The 21,010-nt window shown below is 32.8% G+C and overlaps 1 protein-coding gene across 3 annotated transcripts in view; it reads right to left on the reverse strand.

The window, feature by feature from the left end:
• Window positions 1-21,010, reverse strand: part of LOC130903948 (lachesin-like) — a 343,927-nt gene that overhangs the window by 10,244 nt on the left and 312,673 nt on the right. For 2 of the 3 annotated variants that reach the window (XM_057816407.1, XM_057816397.1), the window contains exons 8-9: window positions 9,478-9,621; window positions 2,854-2,976 (exon numbers count right to left, since the gene is read on the reverse strand). In XM_057816407.1, the coding sequence (XP_057672390.1) occupies window positions 2,854-2,976; window positions 9,478-9,621 (267 nt within the window). The remainder of the gene's footprint in view (window positions 1-2,853; window positions 2,977-9,477; window positions 9,622-21,010) is intronic. The other variant, XM_057816415.1, reaches the window with a different exon arrangement.

The raw sequence follows: 21,010 nt of genomic DNA on the forward strand, positions 1-21,010 counted from the left end.
ATGGCAAAGGTAAGCAGCAAAAAGAAGCATACCCCAGGCCACACTGGATGTGCTGGTGAATTTAAAACCACTGGATCTGCACATAAAAGGATTAGCAGCTAAAAGTGCCCTCAGACTGAGGGAAACTGGGCTATGGAAACAATCCAACTATGGGCACACCAGGATACTAATGGAGATATGGCGGATACAGTAGACAAAGGTGTGTTGAAACAACGCACCGACTATACTATCGCCAAACTGACTTTTGATATAGATCTGAACATCCTCATACTAACGAGAGAGAACCCAGGAACAGTAACTGGATTTTTACGGACGGGTCCGTAAAGGACGAACGGACGGGAGCGGGAGTATACTCTGGGAATAAGGGAATCCTTGAGGCTCAGAAATGGCTGCAACATAATACAGGTCAAGCTGCGGGCAATAGAACGAGCCGCGGAACTAATCCAATGCAGAGATGAAACGGTCACAATCACGGATAGCCAAGCGGCTTTGAGATCACTATCGTCCACGGCAGTGAGATCTAGGTCAGTGGTGAGCTGTCGCGAAGCCCTGTCATGGATTCGTGACCGAAAGGTTAGACTCTGCTGGATACCGGGACACAGCAATGTAGAAGGGAATCAAACTAGCCAAATTGGGAACGACCAGGAGCGGGGACGAAGCGGTGGGCTTGCCACTACCACGAATAAAATTGCTGAGAAACACGATATATAGAATATTAGAGGGAGAGTACGGCAAGAGATGGAGTAATAGAGAAGACTGTGTCATCTCACGCTCCTTGTGGCCGGTGCTACAGAAGAGGAAGACAACAGAACTGTTAGGCTATGGGAAATCCTTGATCCGAAGGGTCGTAGCAGTGATTACCGATCACTGCACAGTAGGCTCTAGACTCAGGAAAATGGGTATCAGAACCGACGATCTCTGTGCAGAATGCAGTGAAGAGGAAGGAACAATAGAACACCTAATGTGTCAATGCACAGCATTGGCGTCGAAACGACTACAATTCATGGGGAGTGAAACATTGGAATGTCTGGAAAAAGCAGCGGAGCTGGGTGTTAAGGACCCGAATCACTTCATTGCAAACTGGAAATGCTTGGGAAGGGGGCAAGGATCTGGCAACGGAAGAGATAGGGAAGGGGAGTGAAAAGGTACTGACTGAAAAGTCAGCAAGGGCATCACAATGGGCCTAAAGCATCCGAGTGTATCTCGGCTGAAAAGTGGAGATCACCCTGTTAACCTAACCTAACCTTGATATTAGGACATGAAAAAACGTCATAGGTAGCAATATCGGAGATATAGTGTGGAAATAAACTCTTGCATAAGCAATGAAGAGTGAGCCGGTGCGTTGTTGTAGAGCAAAATCCAGTCTGACTTCTCGAGACCGTGTCGCATATGGAAGACACGTGCCTTCAGCTGATTCAGAAATGGTTACGCGTCGACATTCGTATCGGTACGAAAGAAAACGGAAGCTTTTTCACGTGGATCATCTTCTATTGATTCACGCTCCTCAGTGAACCTATTCGCTAATTCAAACACATGTTTTTTATATACACTTGTCCTCACACATCAAATGCAATTCGCTTGATTTCACTGCAAATTGAATTACGACGTTGCTTGGAACGTGAGTCACTCATTTTAACGACACCACTAAATCAGTTTCTGAAGAGAGAGACCTTTTAGTAAGCAGATATGGACGAAGTGATTGAGAGTTGTGAGTTCTCGAGTTAATACTTTACTGCCACTCCTCGTATCAACATACAATTTCAAGTGAGATGGCAAGTTTCATGAGTTTTGCCTAGTACTATGAGTAGTTGAAAATTCTTCCACTGAAAACACGTACGAGGTGTGATAAGAGATACTGTGAATAAATGTTTATAGTAGCAATTATTCAGAGTATAGCTATTTTAACTGTTCCGGCTCGTCAGTCTGTTACTAAAGTAGCTTAGTGAAACTGTGTCTGTCTGTCGTGAAATATGGATCTCGAACAAAGCATTAACGTTAATTTATGCTTAAAGTTGGAAAGACGTACCAAAGGGACTCACAGAGCATTAAAATCTGTCTATTCTAGTAGCATTGAAGGCTGTTCACAAGTAATATTTAAGGCTGAGGAACGTTCGAAATGTCTTCTAACCTCAAAATAAGAAGAAAAAAAATTTTGGCAAGTGAGTGTCAAATTTGTTCCCAGGCTTTTTTACTATTGAAGAATTAAAATATTTTTTTTACTAGAGGAACTGTGAACTAGAACTTTATAAGGAGTCCTGGAACATTGGCGAAAAAATGTACGAAGAAAAAGATTTGGCTCCGTACCAAAAGTCACTCTTGATACGCGTATTTTCGGACCCTAAAAGTATTTCTATTTATCCATATCCGCTTTATTCGACAGATTAAGTACCTTGTGACTTCTAGTTCTTCTCGAAAATAAAAATTGGGATAGAAGGATCCGTTTTGACAGTATATGCATATGTACATGTACATTGGTAGCCAAGGCAATAGTTTGAAGAAGATTAATTCAAATTTTATGCTACTTAGAGACAAGAATATAAGGGAATTTTTTCCATCTCAATGGTGATACTTCTCTCTCCTACACAGCGCAGTTTAAGTGTTTAGTTTGTTTATTGTGATGGAACACTCAGGTGTTATGACGATTGTTGTAGTGGAAAAATGTTACATTAAGCATTGCGACGTGATAATTTTTGAGTGTACATTTAAGAGCAAGAATTAAATTATATCAAGTACTATTATACAAAGTTAAGTATTATTATATTTTTCAATTAGCTGATGTTACTCACAGCATTATATTCCATAAGCAGATAATAACTAGATTTATATTCACATTACAAATTCAAAAATACTCACACTTGACGGATTCTCCTATATTCTCTGGAGAATTTTCATACATATGTCCCTTAGTGTCCGAATCACCACTTGATTTCTGTTCAGATTTGTCGATTTCATTTAAATTTGATTGATATTTTGAACCTGAAAGAGAAAAATATGAAAATAAAAAATCATAGTTCATTAAATTTTATTTGAATTGCAATGGCTTCGAAATCGAAATAAATCCCTGAAATGATAACTGTATATTTTTGAATTTTTGTATGTTACTAACTTGTCACTGAAAGTGAAATATGCAGTATTCATACAAATTCAATGTGCATTCAATCTTCCTAAATAATATATTTATAAAATATTTATTTATTAGAATATATTTCCAGTTTTGGAAGGGTGAAAAGTCGAAATTAGAGGATAACGTAGTTATTTGATGATGTTTGTGGATCCCTTTGACAATTTTTACTTTGTTAGTTTGTCTATTTTTGTTTGTTTAATACAAATTTCACTATGTTCACTAATTTTTAATCAACTTACTGACTCAAAAGTTCGCATACTTCTTCGCTTTTGATGATCATACATAATTCAATAAAAAAATTGATGGAATATTCGATGAATATCACATTAATTAATTTAATTTTTATGTGAAACTGAATATTCTTGCATTTATGTCATTCTTTGAGAATATTTTCAATTAAATTAACTCGATTTTATAGATAATTTTTTTGAAAAATTAATAATTTATATGAACCTTTAGTCAAAAGAGGTTTCGAATGTAAACAGCTTCGTTAGTTCAATGGTTTTTAAAACTTTTAGTTTCAGACAACTAAAAATAAAACGAACAATTAAGTGTACCATTTTTTAAACTTTATTTAAAATAATAATTTTTGCTTAAATTTTGATATAATTTGCCTCTAAGAATGATTTAAAAGATATATGCTGATGATGACAAAGTGAAAGAAGTATATTGTGAATATACACGGTGAGTCGGGAGGAGCGCATCCAAATCAAGGAGTGTATTATACACGTGAAAATAATGTAAAAAGACTCATTTGTTCTTATCCGATTTTTATTTATTTTCAAGTTATGGAGTAATTAGAAATGTGCATCTAGCTTTCCACTTATATCTGAATTTTAAAATTATCAAAGTATGCCATGTTCAAGGCTCAAAGGCATTTGATAATTCTGACGTTTTGATGAACTGTCAGTGTACAGTAAACAGTAACTGAACGTTTAATTTAAAATTTATGTGATTGTTCGTGTTGCGAAATTCCAGATACTTATTAAAATTTAGAATATGCCAAATGGTGTTTGTTTATGGTTTCTGTAATGGAAATGCTACAGCCGCTGCTGAAGAATATCGTCAACGTTTTCCACACCAAAGATATTCTGATAAAAACGTATTTATTACAGTTTTTAACAAATTGTGCGAGAGTGATAAGCTTCCCAGTGCTAACATATCATCTGAACGCGCTACTCGACAAGGTTTGATAGAAGTAAAAAATATTCTGCATCTAGTAGAAGAAGATGCAAGTACTAGCTCACGGAGAATTGCCACTCAGATAAAAAGAGTGATAAACACACTCCACGAACAAGGTTTATATCCTTATCACGTACAGAGAGTACAGCACCTACAACCATAGGATTACGCTAACCGTATGGAGTTTTGTCGGTGGATAAATAATAATCATCGTGTTGTATCGAGTATACTCTTTACGGATAAAGTTACATTTACCCGTGATGGCATTAATAACACTCGTAACTATCATGTATGGTCGGACGAAAATCCCCACGCGAAGTCGAAAGCAATTTTCAACATCGGTTTTCTGAAAACGTGTGGTGTGGTATGGTTGAAAGTTATTTAATTGGCCCTTTTATTTTGGAGAATCGTCTAATACCAGAAAACTACCTAAATTTTTTACAAATTGAATTACAATGCCTACTAGAGGATGTTCCTGTAAATATTAGAATGCAGATATATAGTATCAGCACGATGGAGCTCCTGCACATGTCGCTTGTTAGGTCAAGCAACATTTGGACGCATCTTTTTCAGGGCGTTGGATTGGTCGTGGAGGTCCCATTAATTGGCCTGCAAGATCTCCAGACCTCACACAACTAGATTTTTGTTTATGGGGCTGGATGATAAATTAAGTCTACAAAATAAAAGTGGACACACGGGATGCACTAATTAGACGAATTGAGAATACTGCAGCCCATATTAAAGAAGAAACAAATGAATCAATTGGGAGAGCAACAAACGCTCTTCGTAGACGAAGTAGAAAATGTTTAGAAGTCAATAGCGTTATTTCTGAACATTTATTGAAAGAACGCTATGATTAAGAAAATTTTTATGTGATAATTTGTTTATTTGTTAATATGCTATAACTTGAAAACAAATGAAAATTGGATAAGAACATATGAGTTTTTTTACATTATTTTTACGTGTATAATACACTCCTAGAGTTTGGTGCGCTCCTCTCGACTCACCCTGTATAGATACAGTAATGTAAAGAAAAGATGGTAATATCACTTTTAAATAATTAATAGAAAGAAACGCTAATAAGTAAATTTAAATAATATTTTCATGGATACTAACGTATTATGTGATCGGGTTCAAATTATAAAAATAGTTTTATGTGTGAAAAAATAATAGGAGTAAATATACATAGTGATACCATGTGTGGGCGTTTGAGTATGCGATGAGTAGGATCAGTAGGATAAAATTTGAAACACCTACACTTTATGATATCACTGTGTCCATCTACTCTTTAACTATTCAACATAAGAATGAATTTTAAGTTACCTCAACAGTAGATTTTTCAACTAATTACTAGAAAGCCATTATTGCTATAGGGCCAACTTTACTGTAAATTTCTGTGTCTATATGGTCACAATATACTTACTTTTTTTTCAACTTTGTTATCATCAGCATCTATTGTTTAAATAATTCTTAAATATCAATTGTACCAATATTTACGCTAAAAATATTATTTTAAGAAAAGATTAATTCTAAATTATATATAAATAATAGTATGATATTATTTATTCACTATACAAAGTGAGTTTTCAGTACGACAACGGTCGATGACTCGTTATTATGAAAATTATCAGCTCAGTAAAAATTTTTCGTAACGCCATCCGTATTCAAGATAAAGGGTGTTGAAAAAAAATTTTACATTTTTTACGATTTTGCCGCAACTACTGGCAACATTGTATTGACATTTTATACAAATATGTTTTTGAAACTGATACATCCAATGAATTTGTTTTTATGTCTGACTCTCATAAAGGACAATAGTTACACGGTTCGTACCAAGTAGTATTCAACATAACGTTTTCAATATTAGATTTATCAAGCAAAATTTCAAGTGAACTTAAACATTTAATTTTACACCAAAAAGGTACTCTTGATAAAACTCGATATTGTGTATAAAGTATTGATAAAGTTATAAATTACTATTATTATTTATTAGTAAGCATTATGTGAATTGAAAATTTTTTGTGGTGTAAATGAGACCCCAGACAATTTGAAGATCACGTATTGCAGTTCTGGGACTTAAACTGTTGTTTGTTTCATACTAAAGCCCCCAATAGCTGAGTATCCATAATCATTTTATTTTTAATTTTACACGGCAATAGCATTTTCTCTGAGTTTGCATTGGAAAACTGTCATTCATTGATAGTTATGACGTTGAGTCAATAATAATCACATTTCTGAAACATTGTTATTTGTTAAATTAGATATTGTTAATCAAAATGTACTCACATTTTTAATACACTGACATGTTATTAACATTAGGCGAGTGTTTAGAAAACTCTAGTGCAGCTGTTACGTTTGAAGCAGAAAAGGTTCCTCGAAAAAACTTACCAAGTAAAAATACATTTAAAGCCATTGAACGACGAGAAACTGGGAATGTGAGATCTAAAAAAATAAATTCTGATAGGCCAAGAACAACAAGAACCAATAATAAAGAGAATATGGTTTTAAATTTTTGTTAATCAAAATTCAACACTCAGCGTAGGAATGTGGCAAGACAAACCAATATGTCTTCTTCAAGTATTTGGAGGATACTTAAAGAGCAACAGCTACATCCTTATCATTACAGAATAGTCCAAGAGCTCTTGCCAGACGATCTACTCATTACAGTGGATTTTTATCAAACATCAAGCCCTCAATCCAAATTTTTTAAAATATATTCTTTTTATGAATGTATGTTTAACTCCCATAATACACCCTACTGGTATGATGAGAATCCACATGTCAAAATGGTATCACATTACCAACACTTATTTAAAGTTAATGTTTGGCAGCAACTTTAGTTAACAAATTAATAGGTTATCACATTCTATCGGGAAATTTAAGTGGATTTTTTAATTAATCACTTATTCGAGATATTAGAAGATTTAACCCTAATGGGCGAAGATCTCTATTTTTCATTCACGATGGAGCTCCACCGCTCTTTGATAGGAGGTGTCGTAATTGGTTGAGTAACCATTTTCCGAATCGATGGATTGGTAGAGGTGCAGAAGCTCCGACTCATTGGCCTCCTCGGTCGTGCGATTTTAATCCCTTGGATTACACAGTTTAGTCTTATCTTGAGGAAAAAAGTTTATGCTACAGAGGTAAATTCCCCTCAATAATTGAAAGACAGAATCCAACGTCACTTTAATGACCTTATAGCTGACTTCTAATCGTTTAAAAAATTAATGATATCTTTAGAAAAACTTCTATTTTATGTTTGTTTATGTTATCTTTTTTTAAATTTTCATATTGTGATTTTTTGTTTAATTAATACATTTTCATTACTTCATGTCAGTATCGGTTATCACTTTTCAAATCAAAATATTCCGAAAACCGATACACAATATCGAGTTTTATCAAGAGTACCTTTTTAATTGAGTTTATGTTTTTTTGATATTTCATGGTCATTTTCTGAATATTGAGAGGTCTGCCTTATATATATATATATATATATATATATATATATATATATATATATATATATATATATATATATATATATATCTAGACAGTTTCTTGACATATTCCATAAATTAAGTAATCCAGGACAAAGATTCATATGATGTAGGTATATTATATTTTTCAACAATTTTCCCTACAAATTTTCAAAGTTATGCAATGATTTTAATTAGAAACTTTATCTGCTGAAAATCCTGGTAAGTATTACAATGAAAATTTGTGATTCGAAATAGATAAACATTGTTCTCCATATAATTCAAATACGTTGGTTAAACTTTTAAATGCTGTTTTCAACAAGAAGATCGAAATGAAAAACCAACCAGTTATTTAAAAATCTCATAATGATGAAATATCAGCTGCATGCGGAGGTATTCAAAGGAAATTTATTCTAAATAAGTTTTGGCATTTAACTTGCCGATCAAATGTTTTCATTGATGTTGTGGTAAATTGCCTCGGGCTAGTTGCACAAAAGCTTCTTCATATCATTAATTTCATGCAATTAATAATGAATAGAAGCTGGAGAGAAATTTATTCAAATTGTGTAGAGCTGAGTCGACTTCCAAGCCTTTTATTAAAAATTATTTCGCTAGATGGTCAACTTAAAATTCTGTTTATGGAACAATATGAGCTATTTCATACTGTACTTTTCATATTCTCGTTCCTTCGTAATGAGGTTTCACTGGAAAGATAAATGAATAATATTCTGGTAATGGTCAATTACTGCTTTCTAAACTTGTTTATGCTTTTTCTTTTATTATTGTCATTAATTTTGAATTATCAAAGAGTCCTATATAGATAAATATAAAATAATTTCATAAAATGGATTTTCAATATAAATGTACGGTGGATTATTTATTTCCATAAATACAGTCAATTAGGTAGGCCCCACTGTTTTCCATTTCTATTTCAGATAATGTGTACGAGTATAGCCGTAGTTTTTATTTACATTTACATATTTTATGAGTATAGGAAAAATTAAAATTTCACGTGAAACTAATAATTTATTGAAAAAAGGTATGGAAATAAATAGTTCTCGCATGTGAGAAATGTTGATTAGTTTAAGCGTTTTCTAGATAACCAAGAAGACGATCTATATTATTTCCGCTCGAGTCGCACATCTGCGTCAAATACGGACACCAATACCAAAATAAGAATCGATGATCTCATTGATGAATAATCCACATGGAAAACTTCAGATGGTAATTTTAGTAAGCTAAACTGTGTTCTAAATTGAATAACAAGAAAAATGGGGCAAACTTATTAGATAGAATGATAGTATGTGATGTATCGTAATTTTTCCCTTATAATCATAAAACAAAGCACTATTGCATGAAATGGGAAAGCCTATTTTCATTAAGAGCTACAACTCAGGTGAGCAAATCAATGTACAAAGCTAACATGACTACAATTCAGCAATATTATGTTCAAGTGGCATGTGTCGTGAATGTGCTGACAGATGAAAACTTCCAGAAAGTTCCCATGGGGCGTTGTAGGGATAGAGATATATTGAGAGTGATAATGAATTCAAAATAGAATAGAATATTTCACAGTTTACAAGTTATTTGTACAAAAAAAATATATATCAGCATCCATATATCTCTACCAAAAAGTTACTAAAGTGATATTAATACTCTATTGTTAACAATATCAAATTAAAGATAAGCAAGTACCTTTATCAGCAACATGGTGAACAGACTGGAAGGGGGGGTTTCCATAAACAGAATTGTTCAGATTTCCTTTGCTCCACAAGTCCTTCAATTTGCTTGAAGGTTCAGTTGTTTTGGGTTTCGGTGAAGATGTTGGTGGCGAAGAAGCTACGACAAAAAGATTGATTGAGAATTAAAATGATGCTACGATGTTGAATAAAAAATATTGAATATTATGTATTGATCTACTCAACATTGACTTGAATCGTTGAATTTAAATATGAAACAAAGCAAATTGACGAAATTTTGGGAATATTTTGATGTAATTGCATCTAATGATTGATATATTGCGTCAAATGTTTATTCTGAAATTTGACCATATTCTGTGGAAATATTTTTTCCAATATTGTAATTTGTAATAGAAACTACACTCAAACTGAAAATCACTTATACCCTGGAAACTTCAGTAGATGTACCCACAATTGAAGCTACAATGCTCTATATAGTCGATACAGAGCGTTTTCATTAAGCACTAATTTGACACTAATTAATCTAATTTGAGTTGCGATATCAATGAAGGCTCATGATTTAAATATGTTTTCCTTCATATTTCCTTAAAATTTACATACACAAAAAGCTTACAAGTTTTGATAATCCTAATAATCCTAAGTGTTCAGCTATATTCTAGTAGAACTTCTTTTGAACAGAGCTTGATCAGTGTCCATACAAAAACCCTTATATTTTATATATTTAAAGCTTTCAAGTTCACATCTCCAGGTGGCAAAAAAGTCATAAAATTTACTTAGAAAAGTTATTTCATGACCCCCATTGTTTAACAAATCGGGTCTTCTTGAAAAAATGATCATCACTCAAGGTTGCTTTATGCTGACATAATCTGACCCAGAAAAGCACAAGCAGCAAATTATCTTATGAAAAAGTAGAAAATCTATGATAATTTGATGTGATTATTCGACATATATATTATTGGTCATACTGACCGGTCTATGATTCTCCCAGAGTTAACTGTGACCCATTAATCGATTTGTTATCAAGTAAAGGCTAAGATTAAGAATTGCATACGCAAAACATCCACGCCGTCGTATTTTGCCTTTGAAACTCGGCTGTATTCAGTCAAAATAAGTTTAGACTTTCGGATTTTTCTCTTTACTATTGGTGCAACTCCAATGATATAGAACAAATTCTATAAAATAAATTACAAAACTGGAGCATATAAAAATGCTATTTCAAATATTCTAAGGTAATAATGTATTTCAAACAATGCTGGCCATATCAAGCAAAAGTTTTAAATAATAATCTTTAATCGGTACCACATACTGCATATTAGTGCATATACTGCCATATCAATTACGCCATTATGAGAAGTAACCGTGTTGTGACAAACAAGTCATTGAATAAATGAATTCAATTATTTCAATAAAACAAATACTCATAGTTCTACTGCGATATTAGTCTAATAATGATTGATTTTCTACAATACTTGACAATAAGTCTTTCTTTTTCCCGTTTTTCTTGAATTGTATTTTTGCTAACAGTATTTTGCGATATGAGTGACAGGTCGTTTGTGTTCTTGCTTTATCTCCATATCCAATCATATGTAAAATTTCAATCTTTGCATGGTAATTAATAGAAAACAGAACTAATAATTGCTAATATTTGAAATTTTTTAATTTGATAATATTTTTAAAATTTTTAAATTTTAGTCACCATTTAAAGATATTGTCGATGATACCATATATCTAAATTTGGACACCCTTTATACACTATTATTGTATTTAGAAAGTCGCGATTAAAAATTCCAATCGACCCTGAATTTATTATAAATTACACTTTAGGATTTCGAAACATCATGAATATCATATGTACCAAGATACACTTAGCACGAGAAGTGAAATTAGATAGCCCAAACAGACGACCACAGTTCAATGATATTATGACAAAATAATTACTAATGTAAACTTTTAATGTACCTTTTTATAGTGATGAGCAAGACTGGTCTTTAACTCGGGGTCTTGGTCTTGGTTTGGTCTTGCAAAAAAAGTCAAGATAAAGACCAATACCTATTATTGCGATTATTACACAAGACCATATTTCTTGCGGTCTTGCAATTTTTTCTTGTGTATTATGTTTTATATATAGTATTTGGTTGTTTAATGTTAAATATATTAATTAAAATATTAACATAAGCTATATTATTGTAATTGTGGTCTACCCTGTCATAAAACCTAAAAAAAATAAATCCCAACCAATAAAACACACTGTAACTCAAATTAGTCTAAAATAACTTATTTTTGTCCATAAATAGAGCTAAAATGTTAAATTTTACATTATTGCTAGTTTTTGAACATTCTATTTTCATATCAGTGAGGAAAATTACCTTCTACCGCTCACGAGTAGGTGAAATTGCTGACAAAATTTCCATTTATTAGGAAATGCAAAAAACTGTGTAGTTCTTCATTAGTTCAAAACTCAGCAAATGGACCTGCTTTTAGTAAATCCTAGGTGATATCTGTCGATCAAAAAAGCATCCTTTTTTCGAAGCTGTTTAGGCCATTTTCGACCCTCTATAATTTCGTTGTGGATTAAACTAGAAGCCAGTATTTCGAGTAATTAAGCAAGCATTGTATAAACACGGTATATTTGAAATTTAATTCAATTTGAACCAGTAGTTTAAGAATTATAACTAGTCAAATTTCTTAATTTTGTCACTCACTGACTGAGTGAGTGACAAATCAATACTCTAAGGCACTTCTAGTAGACATAGAAGCTTCAAATTTTGAATACAATCAATTTCTAGTGTTTAAATCACTAAAGAACTAAAATATTTTGCAATTTAAGTCCAGTTTTCTAGATACACCAACTGCATAAATAACTTTGTAATCGCATATGAGATATATAAAAAATAAAATAAATTATCAAATGTAAATGGTTCTATCGATATAGTGCATAAAGTAGAGGTTGATCCAGAAAATACAAAAATAATTAGGAAAATATACACTACATTTGAAAACAACATGTTTACGAGCTTGGTCCGGTCTAAACTAAATTTGAAATTATTGATAGAGCTTATGTTTACCGCAAACAGTTTCTCATATGTATAGCATATGCTATAACTACACAAAATAATATGGATATCGGTTCTGCCGTATTTGCATCCGGTCAAGCTTATGTGACACTTCCGAGAGTTACAAGTCTGGGTGGGTTACATCTAATTAATGTCGATTTTGGAAGTATTAAAGCGCAGGAATCCTCAATTTGTGAATACAATAGACTAAGAAGCATTTACCGTCAAAGCATAGAGACAGGGAGTGAGCTTTGAGCAAAACTGTAGCTGAAGCTCAAGAAGTAGTATCGGAAAAGAAAAATAGGAAGACTACTTACAAAAATAAGACAAGCTCATAAGACAGAGAATGGGCTTTGAGAAAATTGGTATTTAAGAAGAAGAAGGTACTGGAAACGAAAAAAGGAGTTCTATCTACAAAAAGGAATGAGATGCCATCAGAAACCAAACTTGTGAAAAAAACCAAGTATCGCAACTCAGTTCTTCTACCGTAAAAAGTTGTGAGATCATGTAATACCAAGTCGATTGATTTATTCACTCCCTGCTTAAGGGACCTTTTGTCTTAAGTAATTGCGTGATTAGCTAATCTAACAACATTTCAAAGTGACCATAATATTAACAATCTCTTATGTCTAAACAAAAAAGATTGATTTGGCCATCGCATGAAAATACAATGCAACACAATGCCAACTCAGTCAGCGTGATTTTGCAATCGCACTAAACAATCTTATTCACTATAATAATATGTATTGCTTGTGAGTTACATTGTGTTTTCATGCGATGGACAAGTCATAATAATTCTTGATAATAGTTATATCTAATGTAGACGATGAGCTTTACTGCGGGATTTCATATGTCCAAATAGGCTTAACTATTGTCTCATATACCAATAACGTATTCTCGTTAGATAGTTGTGATTTTCCTCCAGTTATCCAATATAGTTATCTAAGCTTAATCCCAAGCAGTTTTATTATGATACTTTAAATTGATGCTTTGTAATTACTCGGTTTTTATGATTTGGTATTATTCTGATGTATTTCAATAGCTTCTTTAACAGTTAAACTGTAAGAAATAACTTCTTCAGACAGTTTTTCAGGTTTATTTCTTTCAATTTGTATGTATACGGTATTTTTTCTTCGGGTGCTTTTGTTACTTGTGTTTCGTTTAGTAGACTTTCACAAATATTATTGGTGGTTAATTCTTCTGTATCATTCGATTTGTTGAAGTCGTCTTCTATCTCCTGGACTACTGAAACTATTTGAAGTTTTTACTTCTGGAAAGTTTAGCCTATAGTCGTCTACTTTGGTTGCTTAACTGCTTTTCCGTCAGGACTAGATCTAATTTGCTTTTTAGAATTTTTAACTGAATTCTATTGTTCCTATTGGTCCTGTACATGTTTTTGTTGGCGAGAGTGTCGAATAATTTTGAATTGGGGATATATTGAAAGTGTTAATTGGTTATTACCTTGAACTTGTAAAGAATCGTATGATTGCGACGTTGTTGGCTCCACGGTCTATTGTGCCATTATCTACGCTAGTATCAATGCTTGATTGGTGGTATGAGTAATCTGGAATTGTTGACCTAAATGTACTGCATTGTATGCCATATTTCTGTTACATCCTGTATATTAATCATATCATACTGTGTTATTACCATTTTTTTGATGAAAAAGTTAAGTTTTATTAGGTTTTATAGGACATAAAAACGTTAATACATGTTTTGTAAAACTTATAATTTTGTGAAATTGTAGAAAAATATTAAAAAAATGCAATAAAAAATAGTTTAGATTTTTAAATAATGCAGAAAATATATATTCAACTTATAAGCAATCATGTATAAAAAATAGAATGCACTTCTATTCAATTGAAAATAAAATACTACTGGTGACAACCAGCGATTTCGTAACTGGAAATGTTCTTCCGTGTTGAAATTAGACTCTGAAGTATCTAATGTTGACCAGTACCCATTTCTTATTTCTTAATCCTTTATTCACTTTGAATCACACACAGTTGAAACAATAAACAACTATTTATTTTAATTTTTTTTTGAAAATTGGAAATAAACATCTCGATTAAAATTTTGTAGGCTGTTAAAATGAGGATAGCTGAGGCCGTCTACTATAGCTTTAGTTATTGCTTTTCTGATGGACAGTGCCTGTCGCAGTGGCCGTTGTTAAAATGGGAGGCGCATCGTTGTCGATTACCGCAAAATAAGAAAAAACCATTGATAATCGATATCCAATACCTACTATAACGGAAATACTGGATAAACTTGACTTATGCCAATACTTTACCACCCTAGATCTGGCGAACGTTTTCCACCAAATAGAAATCCGAACGGACACTACAAGTACGTAAGATTGCCATTCGGACTGAAGAATGCACCCGCAATGTTCCTACGTGTTATGGCTGACGTTTTGGGACGACTCCACGGTGAAATATGAAATATGTGTATATGGATAACATTTGTGTTTTCTAAATATCTAAGTACAAGATTAAAAATCCAACTCGACAAGTGCGAGTTCCTAAGAAAAGAAGTTAGTTTCATAGTGCATATCGTTGCTTCGGAAGGTATAAAATTGAACCCAACTAAAAGCTATCGCTAATTATCCAAAGCCGCTAAAACTACTAGAGGATTTCTAGGACTTCTAGGTTACTATCGAAAGTATATAAACATACTCCAGAGGTTATAAAATTTTTCCATACATAAACCTTTTGATGAACGAACCTCTTAAAGTACCCGAACTTTCAAAAATACTTAGCGTTCGCCTTCAGAATACTGATGGAGACAGAAATCAAGTAATTGACAATTGAAAAAGAGATGCTAGCTAGAAATACTTTCGCTTTTGAATAAAGTTTGGAATTCTCTCGATCGCTTCAGTACTTTTTTTCTTTGAACTCTAAGCTGGTGAGATGGAGATCAAAATTGAAGAAATACGACTATGAAGTTGTATATAAAAAGAAAAATCAAATACTCACGCCGACGCCCTCTTAAGAATAGAAATAAATAAAAAAAGAACATAAAGATATCGACTCCAAAATGCAAGAAATCTAAAGACCTAGAAACCCCGTAAGACGACTGCTGCACAAATTGCAGCAACTCAGATGAAAGCCGATTATTCCTATTAGATACAACAAGATAAGGATGAAGAGCAAATAAACCACAGGGTAGTAGAGATTCCAATCCTTGGCATCTTTATATCCGAGAGTCAACTACAAACATCTCTCTCCTGTATGATCACATGAATTTCCAAATAAACAAGGCATATACGTCCAGCTCTCAGGAGACGGTCTAGAATCCAGTATTATCGATATCTTCAAAAACAATACCCAGTAACTAGTTAAATATAACATATAACCAGAAAATGTGAGGTCAGAAAAGAGGTTTGAAGATAACATACCATCAGTGTATAACTAATCATAGAGGAATAACTAAAACGGAACTTCAAATAAAAATAAACTTTACTATTGGCCTAATTTGAAGTAATATATCGAAAACATTATCAACTTTTACGATATCTATTAAGAAAATAAAAATGATTTATTTCAGCCCAAACCAAAATTCATGGTCTCACCAAAACCTATCAAACCCTTGGAAATAGTTTATATTGACATATTTCAAGATTATGGATAGAAGTTTAGAGTTTATAAACGGAATCATACAAAAATGTTTTGATTCGTGTAAAATGCCCAATATAACACCACAGACAGCTCCCAGTATGATTAAAAGATTTCATTCAACTTTGATTGAATACCTAAAGATACTCCGAGGCACAAAACCTACATTATCCATAAAAGAACAAATGCCCTATGCGTTACTAGAGTACTATAATTCCGTCCCCTCCTCAATAAAACTGAAACCCATTGAAGTAAAAAGGCTATTATAGAAAACAGAAACAAGAAGCGACTAACTCCCCTCATACAGAAGCTTTACTAAAATTTACACTAGAATAACTTTGAAAAGAATAAAACTATTGCCAAGATTTCTACCCAAGACTCACAGATAACACTTTGACAAAAAACACTGTGTCAGTACATGTAAAATACATGAAAAGCATACATGTACACGATAAAAAGGTTAATTTCAAACCTGGAACAAGCAAAGATACGTTCGAACATTAATGTCCCCACGCATTTTTTTTATACAGCCTATAATAGAAAAAAAAAATAAAAACTTTCGATAATCATTACCAAGCAGTGATGAAGCTATAAAAGATGAACTCAGCTATCCTCATTTTAATAACCTTCAAATCTATTTCGAGAAACCTACAAACAACATACAAATCTCCACAAAATTCAAACCATTAAAGATAGATAGAGTGGCCCTAGAGGAACTTTACAGTCTCGTGGTAGAAGCAAACCAAATGGATCCATTTGAAGAGAAGGAGAGCAAGAAAGTTTTGTTCGTCCCTTACAAAACTTCCCCAGGAGATGAACAAGTTAAGTACGTTGAATCTTCTGACGTTAGAATAAATCAACTTAGATGTTAAAGACTTAACAAATTATATAAATTAATCAAACGGATATTATACAAGTCTTTACTCAGTCTGAGTTTTATTATATTGTTAATTGTGTATACGTTTGAATTTCTTTTAAAAATTCTAGTTAATAAAAGTGTTTTTAAAAAAGTGAGATTTTTAAGAGAAGACAAAAATTAGGTAAAACAATCCATTACAAGCAGTAGAATAGAAAATTTCAGAACATTAATCCAAGTAACAAAAACTTTACACATAAGAATGCAGGAAATCGCGAAAAACAAATAATTCGACCCAATTTGTCCACAAGTAGAAACTAGAAAAAATCATTCGTGAATGGAAACTAATTCTGCATACCAGTGTACTATTTCGAACCAGAATAAATGATCGGTTACCGTTTAAATAGTTAAAGTACTAATTGACAATTAATATGGGTATGAAAACTCACTTCAATGAAAAGCAGATGAATGACGTAGAGGTATACCTGTTTATCTCTGATATTTCATTTATTAGTTCAATCCTTTGTCAATCATTCTCGTCTGACACTTTTAATTTAATAGAAAATAATGAAATTTGTTACAAGTAAGCCCTAAATCATTAAAAGATGAATACATTTGTATGAAAAACCGTTTAGGAATCAATGGGTAAGTTGTCTTCATTAAATTTTATACATACGCGGCAACTTGCTTCGTTAGCATGTTTGGGAATGATTTATTCGATACACAGTTAAAGTTTCAGTTTCCATTTTTTCAACTTGTGTGTTTTATTCTGTTCATTTCGATTTTACACCAGCATTATAAGAAAGAGTGAATTATTCAATACAAATACTCGATTTTTAGTATCGATATTTCATTATTTTCGATTCATATTTATTTATTACTTTCATGTGAAGATGGTTTGTAATCGGGCTACGAAATTCTAGGAGAATAAATTTATGTTGCAACAACATTCTTCAGCTTTCTTTGATTGCATAAGTAATGTTCATGAGCCACCAGTCTAGAATAACTTGTACAAACACAAAAATTCAGTAGCTTCCATGTGAACAATGTAAACATCAGGTCTCTACTTTTACATGACAAATCTCAACTCATTGGGAGTAGAATGGATGAGACAGCTATTTATTCATTTAAATCATGTATAGAACATACATTGCTACATAAAACGATATTCATTTATTTTTCCGACTAACTAAACAAATTTATTCTGCGTCATTGATATTTAATTAGGATGATTGAATTTACCTTAATACGGCTGAATTCAAGTGTAATTCTTGTCAAAAGATCGTTTTGGAAAAGGAGAAATATATACTGCGCTATAGTAGAGAGTGTCGCGGAAATTTTTGCATGAGCTGTACAGGACTGGACAAAACCACAACAATGGTGCTGTACCATCAACATTACCACAATAATTAGATTTTTTCCGCCCGCACTATTTGTGATTCCCCCACGCTAAAATGCTGAAGCTCTAGGTTTCTGTTTAAAAAAACAATGACATCTTTACAACCATCTCTGAAATACAACCTTCTCTGAAATATATGACATTGTGACTTTGACTCCAAATGGAAAATCTTATACAAAACAATTGACGATATTCACAGCCTCCCTAACAAAGAGTTTGAAAATGGACAACAATCTTTATTCCAATTAATTAGGGCAACGGAGCAAGACATTTATAATTTAGTAACTAGTTTTATGGACAATCATGATGGTTCTGCTTAAGTTACGACTCACCAAGGGAAATGTTATCAAAAGAAATAGCTAGTCTGAGACAAAGTTATTCCATCCCCACTTCATATAAACCTTTATAAAAGAGGATTGGAATTACGTGGTAGTGTCCAACATTCCGCCTCCATATACAGCAAATCAGCTAGCTACGTGAAAGAAAACCGAAGAACTAGTGACTTCATACAATGCTTTTCAATTCTGAAAAATAGTAACAGTTTGCATTGCGATTTCAAAATTGGTGTACAAGAGAAAATTTACTCGTAACAGCTCAAGAATATAAGTATGTGACATTACCACTGCCAACTCACCTTAAAACAATTAAACCTAACGCCGTTCGATCCAAGTACTTTGTCTACTAGTGAACATATTCCAATAAACAATAAACTATTGATCTTACTATAGTCCTTACCTTTAAAAAGCAAATTAATTTTATGTGGCTATATCAATATTGACTATTCAAGTGTATGTGCTGCTCAAGAATGTCTTCAGTCAATTTTTGATTATTTTGGTCTAGTCATGCATATTACCTTACCAACCAGAATAACTGAAACCAGTTCTAGTACTATAGACTATGTCGCGTCATCGTTTGATTTAGAATCCATCTTTAATTAGGGCCTCTCCGATCATGAAGCAATATTAACAAAATTTTTGGTAAACTCAAATGCTTCTCGCAAATTACGCCGCATTTTTTCAGAAAACAAATTTCAAAACTTCAACCACCGTTGTCTAACAACTGACTGGAACACTCTCTCTGGTGATGTGGAATTCGAATTTTCTAAATCCATAAAAACATTAACTAGTCTGGCATCCATTTCTTTTTCCCTCAGGCATATCAAAAATAAGCAAAATAAACTTGCCATCCTTATCACAAGAAAGTCTCGGATAGTGTTTTCTTCCAAAATTACGTAAAACTATACGGAAAAATTTATCATTAGGCAATAAAAGCCATCAAGGATACTTATTATGATAGGAGACTCGTCAATACCCGTAATTTTGCTAAAGAAACATGGTGAATGATCTAAGAAATAAGTACACTTATTTGTCGAGCACAATCTCACAATCTAACCTTAATAATTACTTTGTGAATGTAGCCAAAAATTTAATGAAATCTATAACTTCTCCTTATGATCCGCTTTCAGATCTCCCTGTCGTTAATATGAGTTTACACAGCATCTTTTTTATGCCCAGAGTTTTAGCAGAGGTTCGCAGTATAATCAATGACGTCAAAAATAAATCCTCATCTGGTACTGATGAACTTTTGTCTGCCAGAATGCACATTAAATCACCTTACCACTTTACTAAACATATCATTACAAAATAAGACGGTAATAGTTATACCTCTGCATAAGGGAGAAGATAAAGATCAAGCATCAAACTATCGCCCAATTCCGCTTCTTCCACGTTATTTAAAATCATAGAATAAATGGTCAAAATGAGACTTTCACCATTTCTTTTCAAAGATAAATGATGTTATATACTCCTAAATAATATTTACTCTAGCCTAAACAACCATCAGTCCACTGAAACAACTTTTTGTGATTTTTCTAAAGCTTTCGATTGTGTAATCATAATATTTTAATCAACAAATTGCATTACTATGGTTTCAGGGATACACCTCTCGTACCTTACCAAAAGAAGTCAGCTTGGAGGGATTAATACAACGACATCTTCTTGCAAGCCAAGAGAATGTGGCATGCTCCAAGGCTCAATGCTAGGCCCTATTTTGTTTGTTCTGTCTACCAACAACATTGCCTATCTAGGCATCAGCGTCTTTTTGCAGACGTAACTAGTTTCTCTTGGAGCAACCCTGATCTCACGGCACTTCATAGAACCATATCTAGTGACCCTATCACCCTCAATTCATGGTGGTGCGATTCTAATCACTGTGTCTCTACGTTTCTAAAACTAAGTTTTTCATATAAAAATAAATTGCAGCCTTATGTTATTAAATAACACCACCATTGACGTCATTGAATCGGTAAAATTCGTAGAGCTTGTTGTAGACAATTCTTTAAAATGGAAGTTACGTATTGCCATTCTATCAAAAAAATTAAGGTCTGCTTGTTTTGCGCTAAGATGATTTTCCAAAGAACTGAATTTATTTATCCACCTCTATAACAGTTTATTATGCCCTTATTGCGTCGCATATTTGGGGTACATGTGGTGCAACACAATTTGAGCAAGTCTTCAAACTACAAAAGAGAGCTGTTACATATTAACTCAGACTAAACATTAGGGCTCACTGTCGGGACTTTTTTGAAAGAATCAAAATATTAACTC

Source organism: Diorhabda carinulata, chromosome 1 (assembly GCF_026250575.1).
Source record: "Diorhabda carinulata isolate Delta chromosome 1, icDioCari1.1, whole genome shotgun sequence".
NCBI lineage: Eukaryota > Metazoa > Arthropoda > Insecta > Coleoptera > Chrysomelidae > Diorhabda > Diorhabda carinulata.